Here is a 27,131-nt window from a genome sequence, read left to right as displayed (position 1 = left end):
TATTCTTTTACATTAGCCAGCTAAGTTCTATTTATCACTAGAAATATTATGTGAAATTTGTTGTCGAAAGTATTTTATTTGTTATTGGGATAATATAATATTATAATTAATAACATTATATAGTTGAATATATAATTATCAGAATAAATGTTACATTTTTATTTTAACTAAGTGACATATTAATATATTATCCGTTAACTTTTGAAAAGGGAAAATGATTTGGCAATATTTTTTTTAGATATTTTCAATATTTTTGTTTTATTTATTTTGATAACAATTAAATATTAATGCTTTTTTTTAATTTCTTATTTAAAAAAAGCAGAATATTATTTGTAGTAGGTACCTTCTTTGATACATAAAAACGTATATAAGTAATAAAAAGATAATTTAAAAAATCTAATAGGGGTACAATGGGTACATAATAATATAATATTATAATTTGTAATTAATTAGGTACCTACTATTTAGGTTAGGTTCGGTAAATATTTACCTATTTCAAATTTAATTTTGTATATCAATAAAACTTTGAATTAAATTTTAAACATTTTTAAATTTTTAGAATTTACGATTTTTATAGCAAGATAACTATAAAAAAAAATTGGGTGGGGAGGTCTTGGTCCTTTAAATTTTTACAAAATGTATGTTTAAGATGGGCGTTTAGTCTCTCTAGCTCCCTCTATTTATGCATACGCCCTTCCTATTCCCTCTAAAACCCTATGGTAGGGCCTACAACACAGGTTGAGCCTAGGGGGCCTACAATTAACAATTCTAAATTCGGCCCCGATAAGTCCTGTAATGAATATTTTCCAATTAGCAAGTAGATAGATAATTCTTGTTTTATACAACTAAATCCGTAGGATTTAAGGATTATAATCCTTTGTAGTTTTGTACATAAAGTTAAATTGGTAGGTACTTATGTAATATTACAATTTATAGATAAAATAGTAGGTATTTGTTCAACTTTCGATTTCTATGCATCGAAATTTTCAAAAATATCGTATTCTTCATAATTTATTTATAAACAAAAATGAGTAGTTTAATTTGAAAAAATGAGTTATATATCGTCACAAGATACTTTTCAAATATTAAAAAAATCGAAGCATCTGAACATATTTGTCTTTATGTGAGATACTAACGTCCAGCTATACTTAAAAATACCAAACTTCACAATAATTTGAATAAATGCAATACTTTTATTTTTTTTTAAATAATAAAAAATGGATGAGCACTGAGCACGCTTGATGTGAATCCCCCTGTATCAATATCAATTAATTTTGATTCGAATAATAATGATTATCATTTACTACGCGTTGTAATAAATACTATTACAACTGAATCATATCGCTGATGTATTGTTTTTTAATTAAATAACCTAATTAATAATAATTATTATGAAATGAGTAGATAATATTATTATATGATAAATATAAAGTTTAAGTAGTTAATGAATAAAAAACAAAACATACCCAATAAAATAATTGTTTCTTTATTGGAAAAGTAAAACCAACAAAAATATAAAATGTCATATAGAATGTAAACTATAGCTAATATAAATATAAAAATTATAATTTCATATTATTCTTTTCATTTCATACCATCCTCAAGAGTTGTAAGAAAACACTGAACAGTATATATATAGATACAATTATGGGACGTTTAAAATGGTGTATTTCAATAAACGAAGTATATAATATAAGTAGATATACAGGCCTACAGCAAATAGTACAGGACACGTTTACCTACTGTATTTTTATATTAAATATTGTTAAGATATTTTTGTCTTAATAGATTATTTGAAAGAACACAACAATCCTGTGGTGTTTTATGTGCTGCATTCTCGGACTTACAGGACCAACTCTTAATGGTATTGGTCAAAAATATCTAAAATGCTTTCAAATCTTTTGGAATCCATATCCAATATTTCCTGGTCACGTTTCCATTTTTCTATTTTTTCTAATTCAATTTCGGCCGAAGTCTTTACCTTTGTCTGTTGTTTATTTTCATATTGCTCCTGAATTCTGGTCTTCCGGGTTGCCTTTGCTTTATTTTGGCAGCTATATTATACATATAATATGATGTTAGTACAAAATATGTATATTTAGTTGGGTACTTGGGTTTATACGTGAATTTTTTTTTAAAGAAAGATTTTGATTTTCTAAATTATATTTGTAAACTATACCATAATTTAATACATTAATGCGATTTTGAGTAAGACCAATTTTTAGGAGTTCATACTTTTTAATTGTTTTTGTTTTAACTTTTTAAGCAACGTAATCAAGAATTAAAGTACAATAAACCAATGCTGAAAATCATATTCTTAAAAAAAAAAATAATGAAATAAGACAATTCTACAAGAAGTGAGAGAATTTCCTATTTTTGAGCAAAAAAAAATCACGCTTTTCATTCTTAAAATATCGCTGCCATTACATGGAACGTGATGCGTAGAATGTATAGATAGCCCGGTATTCGTATAAATTAAAAAGAAAACTGCATGTGCACTAATTATCATCCACGACTAACACAAAGACCACGGGCAGCGGCAACGTTATTGAATATTGTCAAAATACTCCGAAATTTATCAAATTTATCAAATACACATGAGCCGGGCTATTTATATAAAACACATAATGGGATTGCGTAATGCCTCCGGAGTAGGAGGCAATTGATTGATGATGAGAATATTTCATAGGACATTTTTTTATGGTTAGGTTAGGTTAGATTAACTAATAATGTACCTACGTTGGAAATCTAGAAATCGGATAAGTAATACACTAATACCTTCCTTATATAATCAGAAAAAACTGGGAAATCCTTCAGCTGTAGAAATAGGAGTTAAACATATTTCATCATGTGTATGATGAATGCATGTATAAGCCTTAAATATTTTTAAAACTTTTCGGGTATCGAGGCTTAATAATACAATTTATCATATATATTCGTGTAGAAAATTTAGTAGGAGTGAACAAAATTCTTCGGAACTATATGTGCATTCTTTTTTTTAGTTACGAACACTACATATACATATTATATAAATAAAAATTAGAATACGTTGCAGTTAAAAAATAAACTTACCGTATTAAATATTTTCTGACATCGGGATATATGCAAATATCTTTGGCGCGTTTATACTTAGGACTATATACAAAACAAAAACATTTTTAGTATTATTAACATATTTTATAAAATACATATATAAATATAATATATAGTTAAGTTGACACCAATGATATATACGGTATACATTGTAGTTTTGTATGCAAAATTATTTTTTCAGTAAATTTATGTCTTTCTGAAAATATTGCTTTAACATTTTTCATTTTTTTCTTTTACAAATCATGACAATAAATAATAGTATAGATTTTTGATTTAATATTCCTAAGCAAAATTTTTTTCTTAGAATTTCAATACTCAATATATGCAGTGGCGTATCAGGGGAGGGGCCATGGCCCCCCTCGTTGGCTGTATTAATTATTTTTTATTTTAAAGATTTATATTTATTTGTATACATAAACGCATACTAAAATATGTCTTATAAAATTTTAGACAGTGTGTGGCAGGGAGCACAACATTTTAACTTAAATTAATCTTTAATATATAATAAATTATAGTTAACTTATGCTCAGTCTCGCTGAATGCTTGTAATATAATTTCAGATTTGTAACTGTTTTAGAATTAATTATTAATTATTAATTAGTCATAAATTATAATATATAGTATTATTATTTATTATATAGTCTATAATATACCTCTTAAGTTGTTCCTTAGATTCTTCTTCCATAGTTTGTAAACGAGATTTATGGGATAGCAAAATATGTGTAATGCGGCTGAGAGAAGGATGTCCCCACTTTGTCTTTTTCGTTTTCGACGACCCCTTTTTTCTACTCTCCGTCGTTGTGGGTACAGGCGTAGTTACGCGTTCTTTAGGTTTTGACCAAGTGACGACGTTCGTCGGCAAAGCCGTAACTGGAAATTAATTTCGGGAGGGGTTTTAAGCTAAAAAAATGTGTTCTAATTTTATTATAATATTGTATAGCCGTTTAGGTTATTTTACTACTACATAATATAACACAAAAAAATTCGAGGGGGGGTTGAACCCCCCCCCCCCCAAGGTACGGCCTTGTTCCTCGGTATCCGCTCACTAGAATTGTATCTCTCACCTGATGGATTATTACTATTATCTGATTTTGGCTGACTTGTTGAATTTGATAAAACCTCCGTAGTGAATTCATTCAAATCCGTAACAGACGGAGTACCCGGAGTCGTTGTCGAACTGTATTTCAAAATCTCAATGGAAGTTTTTTCCGGTTTTGGCGGATGTGTTCTAATATAAAAATATTATCGTATATTATATCTATTGGTATTGACGTAACTATGTAGGGATACCTATAACTAAAATTATATAATAACATTATAAAACCATTTTTATCGGATGGTTTATGAAAATTTGATGTGAAACTGCACCAATGTTTCAAATCGCAGCTGCGATGTGAGTGATGGAACACATGAATTATGTCATACAATAAACCCCAAAAATGTATTCATAGCCCTCTTCCCACCACTGATTGGTTATATTGTGTAGGATAATAAGTCACGAAAAATATACAGATTTCCACTTACATAGTCCAATCTTCATGTTTTTCTATCGAATCCTCATTTGAATCTAAAACGGTCTTATTTTTATTATTTTTAGTATCAGTATCAACAGTCGTATTACTCGTATTGGCGGTTCTGACAGCCGAAGCGAAACTGCATACGAATAACGCGCAGTACAACATACACATCTAAAAAGATTTATTTCAAATTATCATTATTATAATATTATATAGGTAATGTATATGCTCTATCGTTACAACAAAAATATCTCACTTTAGACGTAGTCAACGTTTTCATTTTGACCGTAAAATTCCTATGCAAACACTTGAAACACTTGTGTGACGTGGTAGATATATTATTTGATCGCGAATCGAGAAATAAATAATTATTATTAATATATATTTTTAAGATAAGTCGTACGCACGACTTAGCTCACTGCATCAATAACAATAATCTTACGGATGGTATTGTAGGGGTTTATTCTACGGGTTCGCTTTTACGAATGCAGCGTGTAGTAGGTAATGTGTGTAAGTACCAATAATTGTTGAATAGATATGAGTATAAATGACTATGAACAATAATTTAATAGGTATTATTACATTTTAATTACACGGTGATAATACTGTACATTGATTTCGAGAAAGAAAATGTACAATAACATGTGACACAAAATATAATCTTCATTAAATCATTTTATACTATTACAATTTATAATATTCTGATGCCCGTGTAATATTTCGTAATTACTAGGCAATCAGACGCACATACCATTATTGTATGAACAATGAGAAATTGATGTATTTAATTATTGTAATATTTATTATTCAAATAATATCAGAAATGTAAATTTTGATTGATAATCTAGCTCATCCGTCAAATAAATAAATAACTTAAATAAACTATACAAGATATGTCTATGCAGAGCAGTATCATTCGTATCAAACGCAAGCTTCATAAGTTGCAGCCTAGGCGCCCACAAAAAAAAACTTTTTAGAATTTTTGTGTTTCACCGAAAAAAATTTCTTGAAAATATGTAACGAACTTCATGAGAGTGAAGCTAGCACATAGACCAAGCACACGTAGTCACGCAGGAGACTTAGATTTGACCACCGCTGAATACCACATACCTATGGTTTCATTTTTTTTTTTAGCAATGTGTATAGCGAGTAGAGTGACTGCCAGGTGACTGAGAAAAACTACGCATCCCCTAAGTGTGCTACTGTATGCTCATGACAAAATATATTTTGTCATGGGTATTCCTAACTTCATTCTATAGTACGGACTGAGATAGTGTATTAATATATTATATGTTATTGGTGAGTATATAGTGCTGTGTATGTCTTCGCGCTACAATAGTGCGAGGGCATCGTACACGAGATTTACGATGTACCCTCTCTTGGTGTTGTAAGCAGCTTTAACAAACCTATTGGCTATTATCGTGCCAAAAAAACAACATCAGTACGAATATACGATGGTGTAGTGTCAAAAATACGTTACAAAATTATACAAAAAAAAGTTAAATTTATATCATATGGTAATATTATATTTAATTTTAATTTTAACAAAAAAGAATCGGTAATAAAGTTAACTTAATTGTTCGAGTTTTCAGTCATACCTGACCTAATTCTACAATATAATAAAATGAATACATTGCTATCGCTTACGTATTGAATTAATATATTTTATAATTTTTCCCACGACAAATTTTTTTATATGGATAACAGTGGTATCGCAATTATCAAAAGGTCAATGGATATTAGACTTTATGAATAGTTTCACTTGTCCTTAAAATTGATGCTTGAAAACAATCGATTTCCTCCCATGAAAATATAATTTAACATACGTCACATTTATATAATTATTTTTCCACATGAATCTTAATGTGAGTTTTGAAGTTTTGTTTTAGTATAAATGATTTATTGCAAACATTGCATGAATATAGTTTTTTTGCTGATTGATTATGTACAATAGTTTCGTGTCTATTTAAATTATGCATATAATATACTCATTATACTCTTAAAGTCATATCAACAAAAATATAAAAACTAAATTAAAAATCAATTTAAGTACATTTTATATCATGATTTTAGGCATTTAAAATACGTTTTTTAGCGAATCAAATCAATAGCCTTAATCATAAGCATAGACTTTTTTTCGTTTAAGCATTTAATTTGAGTTATATTTTGAAATTTAATTGTTGCTTGCTAACGATTTTTCACTTATTTTTGTAAATCATGTCTAATGTCATAAGTTGCATTTGATACATTTATTATAAAACTAACAATGTCATTTAATGATGAAATAAGTTTATAAAAGTTCTGTACAAGATGTGTCATTTTTTATAAGCAACGAAGTACACAGGGACAGCTAGTATAATATAGATGTCAACTTTTACTTTAGGTTCTGAAAATATTAGTTTTTTTTAAGATGATTTCAAATGTAAATAATGTAATCTACTATAAAATGTTATTCAACTATGTATATACAAGTGTTGAAGTGTAAGAAGACTGATATAATTGATAAATGGTGTTTGGATAATGGACCATAGAATAAGAATAGAATAATTGAATAAATATTAATATCTTTAAATATAAGGATTTTTTTTACTGTATTAGAAACAAAATGGAGTTAATTTATGAAATTCTAGGCGTCTTCTTAGTTCTTAGTGTTCTTACAAAAACAATCATTACTATGTAACATAACTACATAAGAGTAATAATTCAGACAAATTTATTGTTTTTGTTTCACATTGATCAAATAAGAACTAAAGCATTAAAATACTCAGAAATTTAATTATGCATTCTTTCTAGAAACATTTTTTTGGTTAGACCTATTTTAAAATATGGTTGCCTCCTTTGAAATCTCACACAAATTTGTTTAATTGAATCTCTAGAACAAGTACAGCAACGGCTCTTATAACTATTTAATCATAGAAAATACTACTCAATTGCACCACAATATAAGTCATTTAAACTTGAGCTTAGGTATTTTAGTGGTAATACATCATTTTTTTGTTTCTTTTATGTATAAATTGTTGAGTATAGTATTATTACTTGTCCACGGGGCTATTATTTTTTTATACCAATCAACTTCCTTCGATATTTCTCTCTCATGTCTTCTATAACCATTTATAGGATTTTATATACTTTGAACACTCTTATCAACTGGAATTTTCTGCAAATGTAATAAATTAGTTATTTTTAATTTTTCAAACCAAATAAATCATTAATCTTAAAAGTAAATATGTCGAAATACTTATAATAAATAAAAAAATTTTTTTAAGTGCTAATTAAATTGCATGTAAAATGATTTTTATTCTATATTTCCATAATGTATCTTTCTACAGTTCATATTATTATGTATTAATTACTAAATACTTGAGCCACCTGGTGTCAACTTCATAAATAAATAATTTAAATATTTAAACTAGCTTTATGTAATCTAAATGCAACATTACATTTCATTCCACAACATACTTAAATTTGTAAAATTAAATTTTAATTAAAAATATTATCCAACAATAGTATAGCAAAAAATGAATAAATTAATCTCATACATCCTTTTTAACAGTATAATAAAAACATTTAGCAATAATAAGTCTATACGACGTGCATTATGTACAACATTTTGGTTACTTACAATAATAAGTATCAACGTCTGAAACAAAGGCGCTAAAAAAGTAAAAAGTAAGATCGCAATGAAATTTATCCGGTCGTATTGTAAATTTGTAATACAACACGTAAATTCAAGTCGCATAACGGTTATAAGAATTGACTACGGTTGTAAGTATTCTATGGCAATAACCTAACCACTAATTAAAACGTGTACGATAAGTTGCCTATAGTCTATAGTTCTATACAAGTCACAAAAAAATCTTTCCGCCTTTTCGACGGATAAAAAGGACTTTTACTCAAACTTAATCGTCTTTTTAAGTCATACACTAGTCACGAAGTCTGCACCAGGCACTTCGATAGCTAAGCGAATTTTGTCACCATTTTATATTTTCACGATGTGGATTAGTAAAAACCAATTCCTTGAAATGTAAATTAAGGGAACCAGATATAACGTAAAGAAAGTTCTTATATTTAACTTTATGGTGATTACACGTCAGTTAATTATTTGGGGTTTACTAATCCAGGAACCTGAGAACCTACTAGTTCTCGCGATGAGTGATAAAAAAGAAAAAAACTATAACCTGCTAAAAACTCAAAACACCTACAGAACAGATTATTGTGTTAATGCAAAAATTGCAAAATATCCCTTTATAGAAAAATTAACACTTAGAAAAATTTTGATTTTTTTTGAATATTTAACTCACATGTATTTTTAATGTTTTCTTAGAAAAAATTATAATTTTTTCATACATCTATTTTACCATTCTCATTAAATTTGAAGACTAATTTTAAAATATACTTCACATTTCTTCATCCGCAAAATCAAAAATAGATATTAACTGTTTTTTTTTTAATTGACAGAATTGGGTAGGTAGTTAAACAAAGTTTGAAAATGCTAATTTTTACCAAAAGAGGAGTGGCAAGTTATGTTTCTGAAATCCTTTGTATAATTTTTATTTTGCGAAGGAAGGGTTGTCGTATTAATTTTAAAACTAGGCTTACAACAAATTTATGTGAGTGGCATGCTAAATATTCATAATATTATGCTCTTGTTTGAGAAAATACTTATGGGCGGACCATGAAGTTTTCTTAATTTATAGATATAATAAATAAATAAATTATACAACAATTTGAACAATTAAAAACAAAATATTCAAACATAACAAATATATTTTAAGAAAATATATTTTATATGATATGTCAATCAATATAATTTATAATATAAGAATACACATAAAAAAATAAAAAAGATAACAAACAGATAACATTCATGTTGTAAACATAATAATTTACCACTATAAGGAATTTAAATGAAACTATTCACATATCTTGTGATAAACAATTAAAATTAAAAAAAGGTCAATAAAAAAAAAAATTATAATTATTTAAATACATATCAACAGTATCTAATTTATTTAACATTAATAAACTAATCAATAACTTCTAAAATTCTGAACTGAGCAAAGAATTCTTTTTGATAATAACCATTATTGATCCTGGTATTTCAGGCTCCAAATACCTGAAAAATAATTTTGACCAAGCTTAATTGAGTTCTATGAATTAATATTTAAAAATTCCATCTTACATTAGTCGTCTATCTTGAAGTCTTCTTATAACAACTGGTTTGATGCGAGCTATACCATTGGGACTATGTTTTCCACGACCTGTAATAATAGTCAGTTGTCTACCTCTATTTCCTCCATTGGGTTTTTTCAAATTTGATATATGATTATCCAAATATATGTCTAATGCTATAATAGCATCTGAAACCTAAAAATATATGCTTTAACAAACTTATTTGGATAAATGTATATTGAACTAGCATTACTGTTAAATTGTGCAAATCTAAGGAAGTGGCATTCTCATTTTGTTTAACCATATCTAATACAGCATTGGTTTTGGCAAGTATTTCATTTTGTTTGATAATATCAGCCTATGTAATAACAATAATTAAATCATACAATTTAGAGCTTTTCAAAGAAAAAGTTTAAGGTGTATAATTACTCTTTCTAAATAATGTGCAGTGACTGAAGGATGTTGTTTTGCGCTTAATGATTGATTAGCTTTTTGTAAAAGCTGTTGTCGCTTGAGTGAAAGCTCTAGAGCTACTCTACTATAATCTTGATCACTAGTGGACTCATTATGATTTATCTCATTAACTCGACTACTTTCATTTTCCTGTAATAATATTTTTGTATTATATAATATAGGAAAAACATAAAATATTTTATTTTTGTATATGTGATCATATCATAATCACATAAGACAAACTATGTAATTTATGAGTAATGAATATTTATTACTTGAATAGTTGGATTGTCTAGGTTTAACGAACATTTGATTCCAGATGCTTCACTTAAAAATTCATTTGCTTCCTAAAAAAATTTTTTTTCAATTTTAATCTATAATATTTGCATTTTAAATTAATTAATTTACATGAAATTTATAATTTTTGGCACGTAAAACATTTAAAACATGTGTGGAATTAATATGTTTAAATTTTTCCAACAGCAATTTTTTTGTTAAAACTGCAGAAAATGTGAATTCTCCCTGCAAAAACAAATTTTAATTTCTCATTAATTAGTAACAAAATTTAAAACATAATTTTTTTAAATTATATACTTACAATATAGGAATTCGAATTACTAGAAAAACATTCTTCTGTAGATTCTTCTTGTAGTTTTCTAGCCAAAGTTTCATCTAAAAATATTACAATTTAAAAAATATCAGTAAATACTTAACAATAAATACAATTATTTCCCCATTATATTGTCGGGGATCAAAGGATATTTAAGACATTTTTTCCACAAAAAAAAATTGTTCCTTTATCAAAAAAAAAATTATGTTAATTAAAATTAATTATAAATACTAATTAATTACTTGCTAGACATTGTGGATACAGCCAAATAAAAGTCTCATTTCTAGTAGAAATAGTTTAGTGAAATAGATTGGGGAAGGGTGAGACTAATAGTTTTTGATCGGTGCCTGAGAATTTATTGATACGACATTATTCAAAAGTAATAAATATATAATTTTGAAGAAAAAATAAACATAAAATAATAATATTTCAATTATATTACAATTACGAGCATTTTTATTTGTTATGTTTTAAAATGGATATGACATTAAACATATTTTTTTTAGTTAAGCTACATTTGTATTATATACACATTACTGTACATCGACGGTTAAAGTAATTAATGAATTAAACTATTATTCAGTCTCACAATGTATTTTATTCATGCATCAATATTTAAACTAGATTACATCATTAACTTTTTAGAAAACTATTTATCCAAACAAGAAAACTGATATTTAATATGTCATTATTACCATGTATAATCAAGACTAAGTACTAAACATTTGTTATACGTAATATGTTAAATATTAACATTATGATTGTTGAAAGTAATTAATGCAATCATTATCTTTTATATCCTTGACATTTTATATACAAATTTAATGGGATTGTTACTAAAACATAATGAAATAAAATAAAATACTAAAATTTTATTTTTGAAATCATAACAATTAAAATATTTAAAATAAACAATAATTAGGTACCTTGTAAAATGGCATCTTGATTACAAACATCTAAAGGAGTATTTGCTATCAAATAATAATAAAGTTCTTCAGCCAACTTTTTGGGTAATTTTACTGGCATTAATAATGTATTTTGATCTAAAATCAAAATTATTTGATTAAAATATAATCAATATGATTAATTATTTAGAAAATTAAAATATACACTGTACATACTAAAATTAGGAGAAAAATCGCCAAAATAGTCACATAATTGAGCAAGCACACTTCTATCCATAACTAATTGAACAAAGTTTCCCCCATCATCTTTTTCAAATGTTAAGTTTTCTTCAACCATTTCAGATTTTGGAAGAATAAAATCAGAACTATCCATAGAATTTTGATTTTCTTTAAATTTTTTTATCCTTAAAACATGGTCAGAGTATAATGAATCACCAAATATAAATTTATTTTCAATATCTTTTCTTAAATCATCATCAACAATTTTAAATGTTCTTTGTATTTTTTTATCGATGACTTTTTTTCCATGTTTTTTTTTTTTACTATCAGTTTCTTCAGTGATTCTATTTATTGCTTTTGACTGTGAGTTTAATGGAGAACTAAACAAATTAGTATTTTGTTCATTATTTTGATTTAAAAGTTCAATGGAGTCTTGACGTTGAACATTTTTTATAAAATCATTTTCTTCATACTCAATAAAACGGCACAGTTGTTGTTTTGATATATCATGTCTAGATTCTACTAACATATCTAAAATCCAATCAATATTCCCTTCACATTTTTCAAATAATTCAATAATTAATGAAGAAATATTTTCTGGGTAGTTTTCACGAAGTTTATTCAAATTTAGTTTAGGTATAGTACCTTTAAGATCGTTAGTTGTTGTACCTTTATCTAATTTTCCACAAAGCATATCCAAAATACTCAAATTTCCTTCATTTATATCTCTATTTCTTCCATAGACAACATAACTACTATATTCTTCTTCAGGTATTTCATTCAGGACTTCCATAAATAAAAAATCATTTTCTGATGTATTAACAGATTTATTGACATAATTTGATGCGTCTTCCACGGATGATTGATATTCTTCATCTATATCAGACATTTCTTGGGATAGGTTTTCAAATTCATTGCTCTCATGAATATCTTGTTCTTGTGTTGAACTAATTGTCAGAATGTCTTCATCATTACTATTAGTAAAAATAGTAGATTCTTTTTTTTTTTTTTTTTTTTTTTTTTGTGTTTTTGTAATACACAAGTCTTTAAAATCATCAATAATCTCAATTTGGGTTGTACTTACTGCATCTCTCTGGCCTATGAGATTTTCACAAAGCTGATATTTTTTAACCATGTTTGATACTATTGGTGGTTGGTTTTTCTTATTATATTTTAATTTAAATCTAGCTAACAAACTATCAACAGTGATATTATGTTCATATCGACGAAGTGTAAAAACTATAGAATCATAAGAAATTGAATGTGTATTTTTCTTGACCAACTCTGCTGCATCCCATGCCCAATCGGTACTAGGTTCAACAATTTCAATCCAATATCCATTATTTACAGCCACTTTAGCATAGTTTTCCATTTCCCAAGCTTCACAATTTGTATTGTCAATAATAACTGGAGTAACTTCTAATTCAATAGCTTTTTGGAATTTTTGAAATGCCCAATTGTGTGCATCAGCTAATTTATGCCGATTAAATTTATACTTCCCATTACTTTTATTAATAAAAAAATTATCTGCACTAAAAATAAAGTCATCATGTTTAGCATTTTTATAGCATAAATTCAAAATATTATTTGCTTGATATGATTTTCCACTGCCTTGACATCCTCTCATCAATACTACAACTTTGAAGTGTTTTGATACCAAATATAAAATTTTATTAATAGGCGTTTCAGTAGTAGATAAAAGTTCCAAATTAATCTTAGGAGTATTAGAATTAGCAACTGCAGCAGACTGATTTTTTTCTTCAGCGGATAGTAAATGTAGATTTGGATCAGGATCAAAAATATTTGTTATTTCAATAAGATCTCGATATGCCAATAACACTAATAAAAAGATTAAAAAAAAAAAATTATAAAACTTAAGACTATTCTATTTTAATATACTATCTTAATTATTATTAATAAGAACAATTTTTTTTGTAAATTAATCTTTCCAAGTCATTAATTTAGGGCTAAAGACTTCATGACCTTAAAATGATTAAAATATTTATGCATTACAACAGTAAAAATAAGAAAATACCTGTTATTAAAATATATATTCTCAAAAAAAATTATAAATTATATATTATCAATATAAATATATATTCAAGATGTAGTTATAAATTATATTTAATATTTATAAATTTTAATATATTGTAACAAACTCTAATTGATATTAATATGTAATGTCTAGGAGTCAAAAAAAAATGTGTGTAATGAAAAAACACAACTTTTTTGGAATATAGCAATGATAGTTTCCCTAGCAACGTATCATTTCACAAGGTGGAAAACTAATGGAGTGACATGTTACCGAATGTTTTCCAATATTTGCATTTTGAACATTTACAAATCCAAATGAAATTTTGTAATTTTTTTTGTATTATTATTCCTATATTTGAAACACATTTATATATGACTCCTAGGAGTTTCTAGTCCTAGTCATCATAAAACAATATTAAATCATATTGATGGTAATACGCTTCAAATCATAATTAAATAATAACTGATTAAATTCAATGTTTGAGTTAAAAATAAAAAAGTATATTTAATAGAAGAAAGTAATCCTTATTTTATTTTTTAAAACATAATTGATAATAATTTTACTTATCAAAAATTTAAATTTAGTTTGAATTTAATTAACAGATTATTAAAAATCCATTGTATAAACATTATATTAAAACATATAAAAATACACTGGGATTTTCCTGTTGCTTAGTAATTAAAATCTAGATTTAATTTAATTTTAGATATTTATTCCATTTATACTTTTTTTTTAGATAAGTTTTATTTTGAAACTTTAATTTAAGTAAAAATAGTATTTAATGGTTAAACACTGATTTAAAAAACAAATTTAACAAAGATTATTAAATTTACATAACATTATACGTTAAGACAGAATATAAGTTAATATGGTCTAAAAAATATATACTATAATTAGAGCAATATTTAAGACTTACAATCATTATTTCGACTTTCTATCACCATTTCAATAACATCATGATCAACGTGGCCAGTAAATAATTTAAATAAATCTTCTTTAGTGTTTAAACAACTCCAACTCATGGTTTTTCTAATATTCGTCATCTTCAACAAAAAAATTAAATATCTATTTAAAAATGTTTACAAAATATTTAACCTTTGTATAAATGACGAGAAAAGGTATTAAAATGTAGAATCAATGTTTCAATATAAATAGAGAGCAAAGATAAAAAAAAAAAATCCCTGCTACTCTGTAATAGATTTAAATATAATGTGAATCTTCTTTTATATATTGCTTATCAATTTTAAAATGTTAATGTTTTTAATTGTTTATTATTGTATTATCTTTCAATACAAGATTACATAGCAAATTACTGACAATAATAGTATAAATTAATTATAATGATCATACTTTTGTGGACCAGTGAACCTATAGTAAACTTCCTTTGATTGTAGAGCGTATATTGTATTACTGATGTTTGAACTATGAGTTAACTGTTGATACTTAGTTTCAAATTTTCAAATTTGTTACAAAAACAAACTAACAATCAATCTTTTGAGAGTAGTTAGTAATTGTATGATAGGATGAAATAAATATGTCGCATTTAGAGTTTAAACTACTGATAAGTGATTAGTGATAATCCGCAACATGTGTCAGCGTTATTTTTGTATCATAATTTATAAAATGTTATGCTTAGAACCAGGATGATAAACATTGCTACGAGACCAGTAGAGTGTAGACCACGGGATTTTAGATGATAGCAGATAGGTGTCCGTGTCCCACCACTTATTTTAATCTACATCTTTCATCCCTCCACTTATTTTGTCCAAAATAATACATCCCCCTGGCCCCTTATTAGTGTATACAAAAATTAAAATGATATATTCAAGTTATAGTTAAATCATTTTTTTTATGTTTCTTAAACTATAGTAATATATATATATATATATATAGATATAAATAGTTAAGTTTTTGTATTTGTATATTACAATGTAAACGATGTAATGCGTACCGTTAGAGCCTATTGATAAACTGTACGTACATAAATTATATATTTGTATAAATATGTTTTACGTTTTAAATAAAAAATATAATTGTACGTATATAAAAAATTAAATATATCGACAAATAAAACACCAAACTGAAAACAAAAATGTATAGTTTATATAAAATTGTATTATAAAAATAAGGACATATGGTATAGGTATAATCATAGAGTATATTTAAATCTATGGTATAATTAGCCACTTATTTTGAGCCACTTCGACCACTGCCTATGTGTTAATATAAATAAATAATAATTAAAATAGTTTATTTAACTATTATTATATTATAAACAATCATATTATTATATAGTCAATCCTTTATCACTATCAATATTTTTCACTAACAGGTTAACATCTTGTACCCCCCCGTGCACTGCGGTTCGTTACTCAAATACTCGATGCTCTCTAGTATACGTCTAGTCTCTTACGAATGTCGGGAATTGAATAATAGATCTGATACTTATTTCTATGCAGAGTGCACATGTGCATACATACATATGCACATGTATGAACGCGTAATTTTACGAGCTATAAAATTCATGATGGGTCATTGTTCGTAATAATTCATATATTTTACGTAAAATGCAAAAACCACGAATAATCCCTATACTACGCGGGTTAGAGTAGCAACCCTAGCATACGCAGCGCCACCTGTGGCCGTTTAATCGAGCGACTCATTTTGAGACGTTATCAGAAGCGGAGTTTGGTCTCCTTATTCTAGTGTTCGTATGTTCAACAAAGTTTTGTTTACTTTTTTTATTAATAATAACTGATAACTCTGATTAGTCTGATTAGTGATTAGTGGTTACTGATTAATTTTTTTGTACCATCAAAAGTTAGTATGTCCAGTAGTTTGATGTTTACCTTTACGCTTATTCATGATTTAATTTTTATTGAAATATTATTATTTTCTAAATAAATTAAGCGGGCATGGTTGTTTTTAGTTTAAATGAACAATTTTATATGACTTTTTAAAGCATAACTTTTAATAATGAACGGTGAAATGAACAACAACGAAATTGCTTTACCGTTACACTACCAACAGATTATTCAAGCTATAAATATTGAACCCTATTTGAATCATGTGGAAAATATTTTCAAAACACCTCTTGGGTAATTTATATATTTTAGAATGTATTTTTTTTAGTTTAGTTTTGTACCTTGTCAAATGTAGTATGTATTATATGGTATTGTTGTTAATGCCTACTTGGTAGTTAGTAATAACTTAGTGTCATAGTTAGAGCTCATAATAAATTAGATTTATTTTATGACCAGTGTAATAGTTAACTTGAGATTAATGAAATCTAAACATCTTATATTTTTATGCCTAGTAACACCTCATTCATATTGTAATTTTAGGGAAGATTCAAGTGATACAGACTTAGATGGTGATTTTAGTGATCTTGAGACTGCAGAAGGTAAGTTTTTTATTGTTCTTTACTTTTAAACTTTTAAATAAATTGGCTTTAGGTATAAGATAAATCTAGAATTTCTGTTTTATCCCTGGAAAATAGAAGATTTTTGTCCAACAGTCAAAGAAAATAGTAATAAACTAATAGATGCATTTTTTAACAAAAAAAAAATCTATTGCTTATTGATTATAATAAATATAGATTGTTATTAGTTGAATAATTATTAATTTGTAAATTTTAGAACTTGTTGCTGATCGTTCTCGTTATTACAATTTATCAAATGTTGGTGATGATCGTTTATGGCTACAAAATCTTCTCTTGGATAACGATGATTCAGATGATCCTGACGATGTAGTAACAGAAGAAGACCTACATATCATGATACAGCTACACTTGTACAAAAAAAAATATCAAAAACAATTTCTTTCTGCTAAAAATGTAAATCATTTCATACACATAATTTATAGAATTTACTTAATCAATTTTATGATTTTATTGAAAACTTTAATTAATCTTATAAGTACAATATATTTATTTATTATTTAACATAAACTTAACAAAAAAAATAAAACAATTTTAATTTTACTGATTTTAGTTTTTGATAGTCATTATATAAATATATATAAATCCGCAAAACTTGAAAAATTTAGGAGACATTATACAAAAGGTGTAATTGTAGAGAGAATAATAATTTTGATTCTTGAGATAAATAAGTTAATATAATTAGAAATTGTTTTGCAACCAATCATTGATAACAACTTTTAATTCATATTTATGAACTATAATGTTGTAAAATGTTTGACCTTTAATATGTTAAGATTTTTATAAAGTTGATAATGATAAAAGATTTTTATTAGTTTTCAAAACCGATTGAGAAAATAATAATAAGCCTTGGTTTGTATTTTTATTAATTTTCTTTACAGAAAAATCGTTGTCGGTACTATAGTTCTGGTTTATTGTCTAATTTTGATAAATATCAAACCAGAACTGAAAAAAAACCTATCCAAAAGACAAAACCTACTACTGTTAAACATAAACACAAGGTATATTAAATAAATTACATAAAAATATTAATAACTAATATATAATATGTCAATTTATATTTATAGAATTCTGAAAATGAAAAAAAACTTGCTAAAAGGAAAACACGGTCATTGAGTCCTACAGCTAAGACATTAAAACTAGAAAAGAAAAAAGCGCTCTTGGAAGCCAAAACAGCTCAAGTCATATTTTTGAAAAGAAAGAAGTTATGGTTACATATGGCAAAAAAAGAAATGGGAAAAGTAAAAAATAGTTATAGGTATTTTATTATTATTGAAAATAAAAAATTTTTTTTTCAAATATTTATAGATACATAGAATGAAAAATAACAATCATAAAGAAATATTAATAACTTGTCGTCGTACTGCTCAGTCTTGTATGAAGCATCTGCGTCAAAAAGCTATTCAAGTAATTTATTATATAATTTTTATTTTTACTATCTTTCTTCTGCGATAAGTTATTAAAAAATGTAATAAGATGTGTTGTTACTCTTTTTAACTGATTCATTATAAGTTAATTTTATATTATTTCTGTTTATTTACTTCAGATATTTATTATTATATAATATTATACTTTAGTTAACAGTTGGGATGGGTATCTTAATGGTTCTAGACTCATTTATAATTTACAAATACTTTTTGTATTCTTATGAATTGTAAATATATGTGGGTAATAATTAGTAGGCAAGTATTTATTTTAAATAGCTGCTTCATAAAAAATAAAATTTAACGCCGCCACTGATAGGGAGACTTTAATGAGTAAATACCATTCTAAAATCTCATCTCATAAAAAAAAATATTTATAAACATATTATATTATTTATTCAAAATTATGTAATACTGTCATTGTTCATGTATATGAAATGTATTAAGAATTGTAATATGTTGAGTAATTTACCATTTAATAATAACTTACAACACATCTCTAGGTTATGATTAAATTATTGTATGTTTAGAGTCAAAAAAATATGAAAGAAAACGTATGGCGTGCAAAACGTTTAACGCGTGAAATGTTAACCTATTGGAAACGATATGATCGTAATGAACGTGAGACTCGTAAAAAACAAGAAAAAGAAGCAGAGGAACAAAGAAAAATGGATGTAGAGTTAATGGAGGTATATAAAATTTAGATTTTAAGATTTATCTGTCTCTTTCTATCTCAATTTTAAGTATAAAATTTAATCATTTTACATTGTATTTGTTAAATTAAATAAATTTAGGCAAAACGTCAGCAAAGAAAATTAAATTTCCTAATCACACAAACAGAGTTATACGCACATTTTATGTCAAAAAAGCTTGGTCAAAGTTCTGCTGAAGAACAACTTCGAATTCTAAACCAATTAGATGAAGAAAAAATACCTAGATTGATGCATATTGAAAATTATAACAGGTTAACATTATAATTACTTATATTACCTTTAATAACCATAATTGATTGAATACAATACTTGGTTAATAAAATATTAGATTGAAAAAATAAATTATTTATTACTTATTTTATTATAAATAGGGTACGGATGTTGTTGTATTTGACACTTTTTTTATTTTATCAATTTATTCCTAAGTACGTTTTAAATGCATGCCATGTAAATTTTAACTGAAATCTAAAAATTTTTAGTGCAATTTTTGGATTTTTATTGCAATTTTATTGAATTTATTCATTTATACAACTATTTTAATTATAGTTGACACCCAACCATCTTAACATCTATGTTATCTTACAAAATAAAGATAATTTCAATTTGGTAGGTATTTAATACAACACAAAAATAATTTGTGAAATGTGACTATTTGAAAATTATGCATTATATTATTATAATTTGTTCTTCAGCCACTCTGAAAACAATACTGAATTTGAAACCGTTATTAAAATTAATGATATGTTGATTGAACAAGGAAAACGGTTCGATGATTTATTTGAAAACTTGACAGTAAGCGATTTACCTTATTTTAAATGTGCTTTGCTTACATCAACCGATGTTGAACAAAAATTTTCAAGGTATAAAAACTTATTAGCTCTAAATCAAAGAGAGTTTGATTTTGAAAATGTATAACATATACTTATAGTGCAACACAATGATATACAATATGATGATATGGTGATGACATGATTATATGATGTATAATAAAGTTGTAAAACTTAAATATATATATATATTTGATAGAATTTTAGATTATAATATAAATTTAAAACATTTATAAAAAAATACTTTTATTTTTTGGTGCAATTTTGGTATTTTTTAGTGTAATACTACAATCAATTTTTCTAGTTTTTTAGTACTACAACATCTGTGCCCTAATTATAAGCTATAATAGTGTAATTATAATAAAAATTAAATGTGTATACAATTTGAAATAAAAATATTTAAAATGCTTCATATTAAACTTTTTATTATTAATTGTTTAATTATATTCATGTTTACAACTAGTGAAATATATAAGGATAAAGCATTACAAAATACTCAAAAGGCACTAGATGCTCATGAACGGCAATCTAACGAATTTGATGATCCAGATTTTAAAATAAATATGCCTCCTCCTAATGAAGAAAGACCACAGCCAACAATATTTCAAGGAAGTTTGAAACATTATCAATTAAAAGGAATGAATTGGCTTGCAAATCTTTATGATCAAGTATAATTTTTTTTTTTATTATTTCATAATTAATAATGACAGTAATAAATATTCATTTTCCAATTATAGGGAATAAATGGAATATTAGCAGACGAAATGGGTTTAGGAAAGACTGTACAATCTATTGCATTTTTGTGTCATATTGCAGAAACATATCGTGAGTCAGCTATTAAAGAAAGAAAAACATTATAATACGAGTACATTTTTATTTTGATATTATAGGTGTTTGGGGTCCATTTTTAATTGTATCTCCATCATCTACACTCCATAATTGGCAGCAAGAAATAGCAAGATTTGTTCCTACTTTTAAAGTTGTCCCATATTGGGGAAATCCACAGGTATTTTTAGTGATATGAAATAATAATTCTCAAAAATACCTTTATCTGCAAATAAAGCCTTCTTTACTAAAAACAAAGTTGTTACTCATGATTTAAAAAAAATTTTCACTACAAATCAAAATTTAGAGAAATTTTATTGAACATTTTTGATACATATCAAATTAATTGGGTGTTATTTTTATTAGAATGATTTAAATTAGGGATCGGCAATCTTTTTAGACTTTTGGGCCACATTAAAAAATTAATAACATTTTGTGGACTAAAATTAAAATGTTAGTCTTATTTTAAAAATATTTATCAATACATAAGAATGTTGCAATTCAAAATTTTACTTACTATGATTTTTATTGTTGTATATTGATAATTATTTTTTCAATTTTCACATTGAGATAGTGTTTGCTTTAAACACATGGTTGACGATGACTATATATAAAGTGTGTTTGGTATAAATTGAAATTAAAAAAGAATTTTATTAGAACATACTTTATTTTATCGATAGACAGACACATGATAAATAAAATACAGCTTAATCATTTTTAAAATTATAAAATGTTTTTAGTTATAAAAATATAATTAAAAATATAAAATATTTAATTTAATTATAATTTTGAACTAAGCTAAAATATCATTGCCCTAAGCCATTGATTATCAGCCTCTAATTTAAATAATACACATTTCTTAAATGATTTCAATAGTTTATTCTATAAAGCACATGTATTGAGATATAAATTAGGTTCCCTAGTTATAAGCTATGAATTGTGTTGAAAAAAATTACTATAATACTAATTGTATAAAGTGAAATTATTTTACATTATGTTTATTTTTTGATTACCTTACCTTTTTAGGAAAGAAAAATTTTAAGACAATTCTGGGACCAAAAAGGATTACATACACAAGAAGCTAGTTTTCATGTCGTTATAACAAGTTATCAATTGATTGTAAGCGATTTTAAATATTTTAATCGTATTAAATGGCAATATTTGGTTCTCGATGAAGCTCAAGCTATCAAAAGTACTAACAGGTATTAAAGTTTTTTATTTAAAAAAAAAAATTAATAATTATTAAAAATATGATTTTTTGTGTAGTGTTCGTTGGAAACTATTATTAACATTTAGATGCCGTAATCGTTTATTGTTAACTGGTACACCAGTACAGAATAGTATGGCTGAACTTTGGGCCTTGTTACATTTTATTATGCCAACAATGTTTGACTCTCATGACGAATTCACTGAATGGTTTTCTAAAGATATTGAGAGTCACGCAGAAAACAAAACGGGCATTGATGAAAGTAAGAATATAATTTTCATTTGCAATGATATTCAATGTGCTATTACTATGCTAAAGAGTTTATAAATAATTGATATTTTTTGTATATTTATCTTTTGTTTTAGAACATTTATCGAGATTGCATTTAATTTTAAAACCATTCATGTTACGTAGAATAAAAAAGGATGTTGAAAACGAATTGTCTGACAAAATTGAAATCTTGATGTACTGTCCACTTACTTCTCGCCAAAAAATGTTATATTTGGGTAATAAAATTAATATTTCCAATTAGTAAAAGAACTGTTATTTAATTGCTTAATTTTAGCTTTAAGAAAGAAGATTCGTATTGAAGACTTATTACATTCAGCTGGTTCTTACCAATCTTCGCCCAATGTGACATCAAATTTAATGAACTTAGTGATGCAATTTAGAAAAGTTTGTAATTGTAGTTTCTATACTAAATCACTAAAGTATAGCATTATAAGTTATTATTATTTTTTTTTAGGTTTGTAATCATCCAGAATTATTTGAAAGACGAGAAGCTAGATCACCTTTTTTTTTCTGCCCTACTGAATATATTATTCCTAAAATGATTTATTTTGACAACTCGGTTAGGTATAACTTTTTGAGCAAACAACATTTACTTGCTAACAAATTTTTTATATTTAATGTCGAACAAGTCCACTATAGCTGTTTTTCTAAAAATCACGGTAAATATTAAATTTATTTAAATAAAATATTCATGTTTTAATAAAAAGTGTTTGACCATTTTTAATTTATAGATAAATCACAGAGTTGTAATATGTTTTGCTTTAGTAGACTTTTAAAAATGTCAGCAACTGAACTTTTTCAGATAACAAATGGTGGACTATTTTACAAGTAATATATCTTTTAGTTGGTTTCACCAGTAACTAATAATTATCATTGTTTTCAGAATACTTTATATTTTGATACAACAAAAAATGAGTAACTTAATTGGTGAGAAAAATTGTTGGGACAAAAATAGCGTATTGTGGCCATTTATCGAACAAAATGTACCAGAGCCATTTAAATTTATTACTCCGATTGTAAACACTTGTACTATATCTCATACAGCTCATTTTCATCACCATATGAATGAAACAATGGAACATAAATTGCATCGCCTTAAACGAGTAAAAATCAGTGGATCATCAAAGTTAATTAAAATGCTTAATTAAGAAAATTAAAATTTTTAGGCAGATTCTGACATGAATGTAACGATGGAAAATATCTGTGTTGAAAACTTATCATTGAATAACTGCAATCCTAGACCATCACAATTATATGAATGTCAACCAACACAACTTCCTTCATTTATATACTTTTATTGTCCAAAAGTAACAACAAAAGCACGTCAATTGTGGGTTCCTGGTAGTAGATCAGCTGCATATATTTGGCAACGGCACGAAACTTGTGATTCTATTGAAGGCCGTAGTTTAATATATAATGGTCATTCAAGTTTTAGTCATACTCAATGGTCATGTGAAAACATAGGAGGCATAAATGCTTTAAAGCCTCAAAATGGATGGTCCAACATTAACATACCAGGTAGAGTATGATTATTGAAGTCCTTTAATATAAATAGCTATAAATAATATTTTTATTTTAGATAAACAAAGTTTGGTTACTGACTGTGGAAAATTGAAAATTTTGGACAGTTTACTAACAAAATTAAAACAAGAAAACCATAGAGTTCTAATTTATTCACAAATGACAAGAATGATTGATATTTTAGAGGTAATTTAAAGAATTCAATTTGTGTTTATTATTTTCTTAATACATAATTTTGTGCTTTATAGGAATATATGTGGTACAAAAAATTAAGATATATGAGACTTGATGGTTCATCGAAAATATCTGAAAGAAGAGACATGGTTGCTGACTTTCAAAATCGGTAAATACTAAACAGTGTTTACAACGCAACATTTATAAATTATTATCACTTATTTTCTCTCTACAAAAATCTTCAATATTTATTTGACTTTGTATTAAATACTTATTTAATTTTAATTTGAAATAATTATGTTAACCTGTTTAAATTTTTTTTACTGTTTAGGTCTGACATTTTCGTATTTTTATTGAGTACGAGAGCAGGAGGACTTGGAATAAATTTGACTGCTGCTGATACTGTTATTTTTTATGATAGTGATTGGAATCCTACTGTTGATCAACAAGCAATGGATCGAGCTCATAGGCTTGGTCAAACTAAACAGGTCAGCTCTATACATAAGTACTTATTAAATAATAATAATAATAGTATAAAATGTTTTATATTATGTTATCCTAGGTTACTGTGTATAGGCTTATAACCCAGAACTCTATTGAAGAACGAATACTACAGAGAGCTAAAGAAAAAAGCGAAGTATGTAAATTAATTTAATTTTTTTAAGATGAACAATTTTACTGACAAATCATTTACTAAAACTGTCAATAGATACAAAGAATGGTTATTAGTGGTGGCAATCTAAAACCTGATACCTTAAAACCAAAAGAAGTTGTCTCGTTACTTTTAGATGATGATGAAATTGAAAGCAAATGTAAGGATAAAAAAATAATTTTATCTACATTTCAAATAATTTAAATCCAAATTGTTTAGATCGCCAAAAACAAGAAGAGAGGAGACAACTAGAAGAAACAAGAGCTGAAGGATTTAAAGAAAAAGATCGGAAACGAAAAATAGATAATAATAAAATTGAAAGTTCTCCAAAAGTAAAAAAGACTGAAGATGTATCAACTATTGATGATTTTGTATTGAGTCCTCGTAGTGAGGTAACTTATAATATAATATATAAATAAAAGCTTATTATATATATATAATTGTATAATAATTTTTTGTTCAAATGTCAAATGTTTACAGAGTAGTTTTGCCCATGAAGAAACTGGCAGTGAAACAACAATTGAACATGACGATTCACCTACAAAACCATCTCCGAGTAAATTAAATAAATAATATAAATTGTTAAAAATATTTGTGTGATAATTTGCCGTTTATTTTAGAAACGCCTACATCAACAACTAAACGAGGTAGAACAATTCGTAGGAATCGTACGCCAGTAAAATCCAGTAGTTTTGGTAAATGACTTTACTTCCAAGTATTTGTATCCAATCATATCAATACTTAATCAGCTACTTTTATTCAATTGTTTTAGTTTCTGGAGATGACAGTTCTAGAAAAAAAAAAGTGAGCCCATCCAAACGTTGTGCTAGTCGTACAAATCAGAAGACTCCTATTCTGACAAATTTATGTTATAAAAGCTCTCCAAAAAAATCCTAATTTATGTTAACTTCACGAACAAAATTACTATAGATGCTGTTTTTTATTTTTTTTTTTTTTTATTGTTTATTGTGTTACTTATAAGTGAGATTGATGTAGTTTACAAATAAATAAATTTACTAATTACTAATTATTAATTTTTAATAGTTAACGTAAATGAGATTATAATACATTATAGTAGTAATTGATTTAACTATGAGTAATGATTGACTGTTTGTAAAAAAATAAATTCCGATCAATATAATATTGTATACAATTTGTATGTAAAATTATATATACTTTTATAGATATTTGAATTCTATTCTGATATTTTTACACAGTCTATTTGCCAACGCCATGTTTCCATTTTATGAGTGTTTACAGGAAAATAAATATCTTATTAGACTTGCTATTATATTATACCTACATGTAATTATTATGTCATAATATGTAATGTATTCGTAAATAGTAATCTTCTGATGTCCAATAAATACTGGACAAACCACCTCAGTGAAATGAACATTGTCATTCAGAATATGTGGAGTTTAGAATTTTGTATCATTCAAAAGACAAAATATGCAACGCATGACCACTGAAAAGATTGTGCTTTTATTGTACCTATTCGTGTAACAATAGTCCTAGCGCCAGATTTCGTTGCGGAATCTTAATCGGCCAAATGGACCCGACGCTGTGGTGTACTTTTAAGTTATCTGATTTCAATGCCATGAAATCGTAATTTTACGATTGAAATATTTTAAAACTACCTAATAATAATGATTTTAATATATTTTTATTTTAATAATATTATAAGTTATGACTAGGAGATACCGTTAAGGCGTTAAGCCAGACCAGAGTATTCGTAGGTTAGTCTTGTGTAAGTTGTAAAATACTTAATTAAAAGTATTCAAATGTTTTTTAAGTAACTACTCAAAATGTTAAATACTTTTTATTTTTAATTTATTTATTTTATATTTTCAATTCAATTACGTTAAATAAAAAAGAAAAATAAGAAACACACGTGTGCATATAATTCAGAAAATATAGTCAAGAATAGTGAAGTCTAGATAAGTTACAAGGCTTACAGTTAACACATGTATAATAAATTAATAATAATAATAATATTCTATGTGATAAGGAATATAAGTACTTATATATTTTTTTTAACAATTATTACAGTA

General features: G+C 25.9%; 3 protein-coding genes across 5 annotated transcripts in view; 1 reads left to right on the top strand and 2 right to left on the bottom strand.

Annotated features, from left to right (window-relative positions):
• Nucleotides 1–1,513: 1,513 nt before the first annotated feature.
• Nucleotides 1,514–5,104, bottom strand: LOC113554056. The gene is made up of 6 exons (XM_026957731.1): nt 4,867–5,104; nt 4,618–4,781; nt 4,158–4,321; nt 3,747–3,963; nt 3,073–3,135; nt 1,514–2,054 (listed from the first exon to the last, which is right to left on the bottom strand). Exons 1-6 carry the CDS (start codon nt 4,888–4,890, stop codon nt 1,859–1,861), a joined length of 828 nt encoding a protein of 275 aa, XP_026813532.1. The 5' UTR covers nt 4,891–5,104; the 3' UTR covers nt 1,514–1,858.
• Nucleotides 5,105–9,426: 4,322 nt separating this feature from the next.
• LOC113553043 (NEDD4-binding protein 2) overlaps nt 9,427–27,131 on the bottom strand; it is a 40,293-nt gene continuing 22,588 nt past the window's right edge. For 2 of the 3 annotated variants that reach the window (XM_026956163.1, XM_026956164.1), the window contains exons 2-11: nt 14,921–15,047; nt 11,967–13,808; nt 11,772–11,888; nt 10,834–10,907; nt 10,644–10,757; nt 10,511–10,582; nt 10,212–10,385; nt 10,036–10,140; nt 9,793–9,977; nt 9,427–9,726 (exon numbers count right to left, since the gene is read on the bottom strand). In XM_026956163.1, coding sequence (XP_026811964.1) covers nt 9,651–9,726; nt 9,793–9,977; nt 10,036–10,140; nt 10,212–10,385; nt 10,511–10,582; nt 10,644–10,757; nt 10,834–10,907; nt 11,772–11,888; nt 11,967–13,808; nt 14,921–15,047 — 2,886 coding nt within the window. In that variant the 3' untranslated portion in view covers nt 9,427–9,650. Of the gene's footprint in view, nt 9,727–9,792; nt 9,978–10,035; nt 10,141–10,211; nt 10,386–10,510; nt 10,583–10,643; nt 10,758–10,833; nt 10,908–11,771; nt 11,889–11,966; nt 13,809–14,920; nt 15,048–15,354; nt 15,665–27,131 lie in introns of those variants that run through there. The other variant, XM_026956162.1, reaches the window with a different exon arrangement.
• LOC113553042 (chromatin-remodeling ATPase INO80) lies at nt 16,981–26,143 on the top strand. Its single transcript, XM_026956161.1, has 28 exons — nt 16,981–17,102; nt 17,349–17,407; nt 17,643–17,839; nt 18,325–18,444; nt 18,511–18,684; nt 18,752–18,850; nt 19,398–19,556; nt 19,662–19,831; nt 20,871–21,075; nt 21,145–21,232; nt 21,298–21,413; nt 22,259–22,434; nt 22,499–22,701; nt 22,805–22,945; nt 23,005–23,114; nt 23,185–23,389; nt 23,462–23,558; nt 23,614–23,833; nt 23,897–24,248; nt 24,310–24,437; nt 24,500–24,594; nt 24,757–24,913; nt 24,988–25,062; nt 25,135–25,237; nt 25,297–25,469; nt 25,558–25,633; nt 25,698–25,772; nt 25,850–26,143. Exons 1-28 carry the CDS (start codon nt 16,981–16,983, stop codon nt 25,972–25,974), a joined length of 4,020 nt encoding a protein of 1,339 aa, XP_026811962.1. The 3' UTR covers nt 25,975–26,143.

This window comes from Rhopalosiphum maidis, chromosome 2, assembly GCF_003676215.2.
Source record: "Rhopalosiphum maidis isolate BTI-1 chromosome 2, ASM367621v3, whole genome shotgun sequence".
In the NCBI taxonomy this organism is placed as follows: Eukaryota; Metazoa; Arthropoda; class Insecta; order Hemiptera; family Aphididae; genus Rhopalosiphum; species Rhopalosiphum maidis.
Note: the sequence above shows the minus strand (reverse complement) of the source record. Positions and strands in the feature narration are given on the sequence as shown.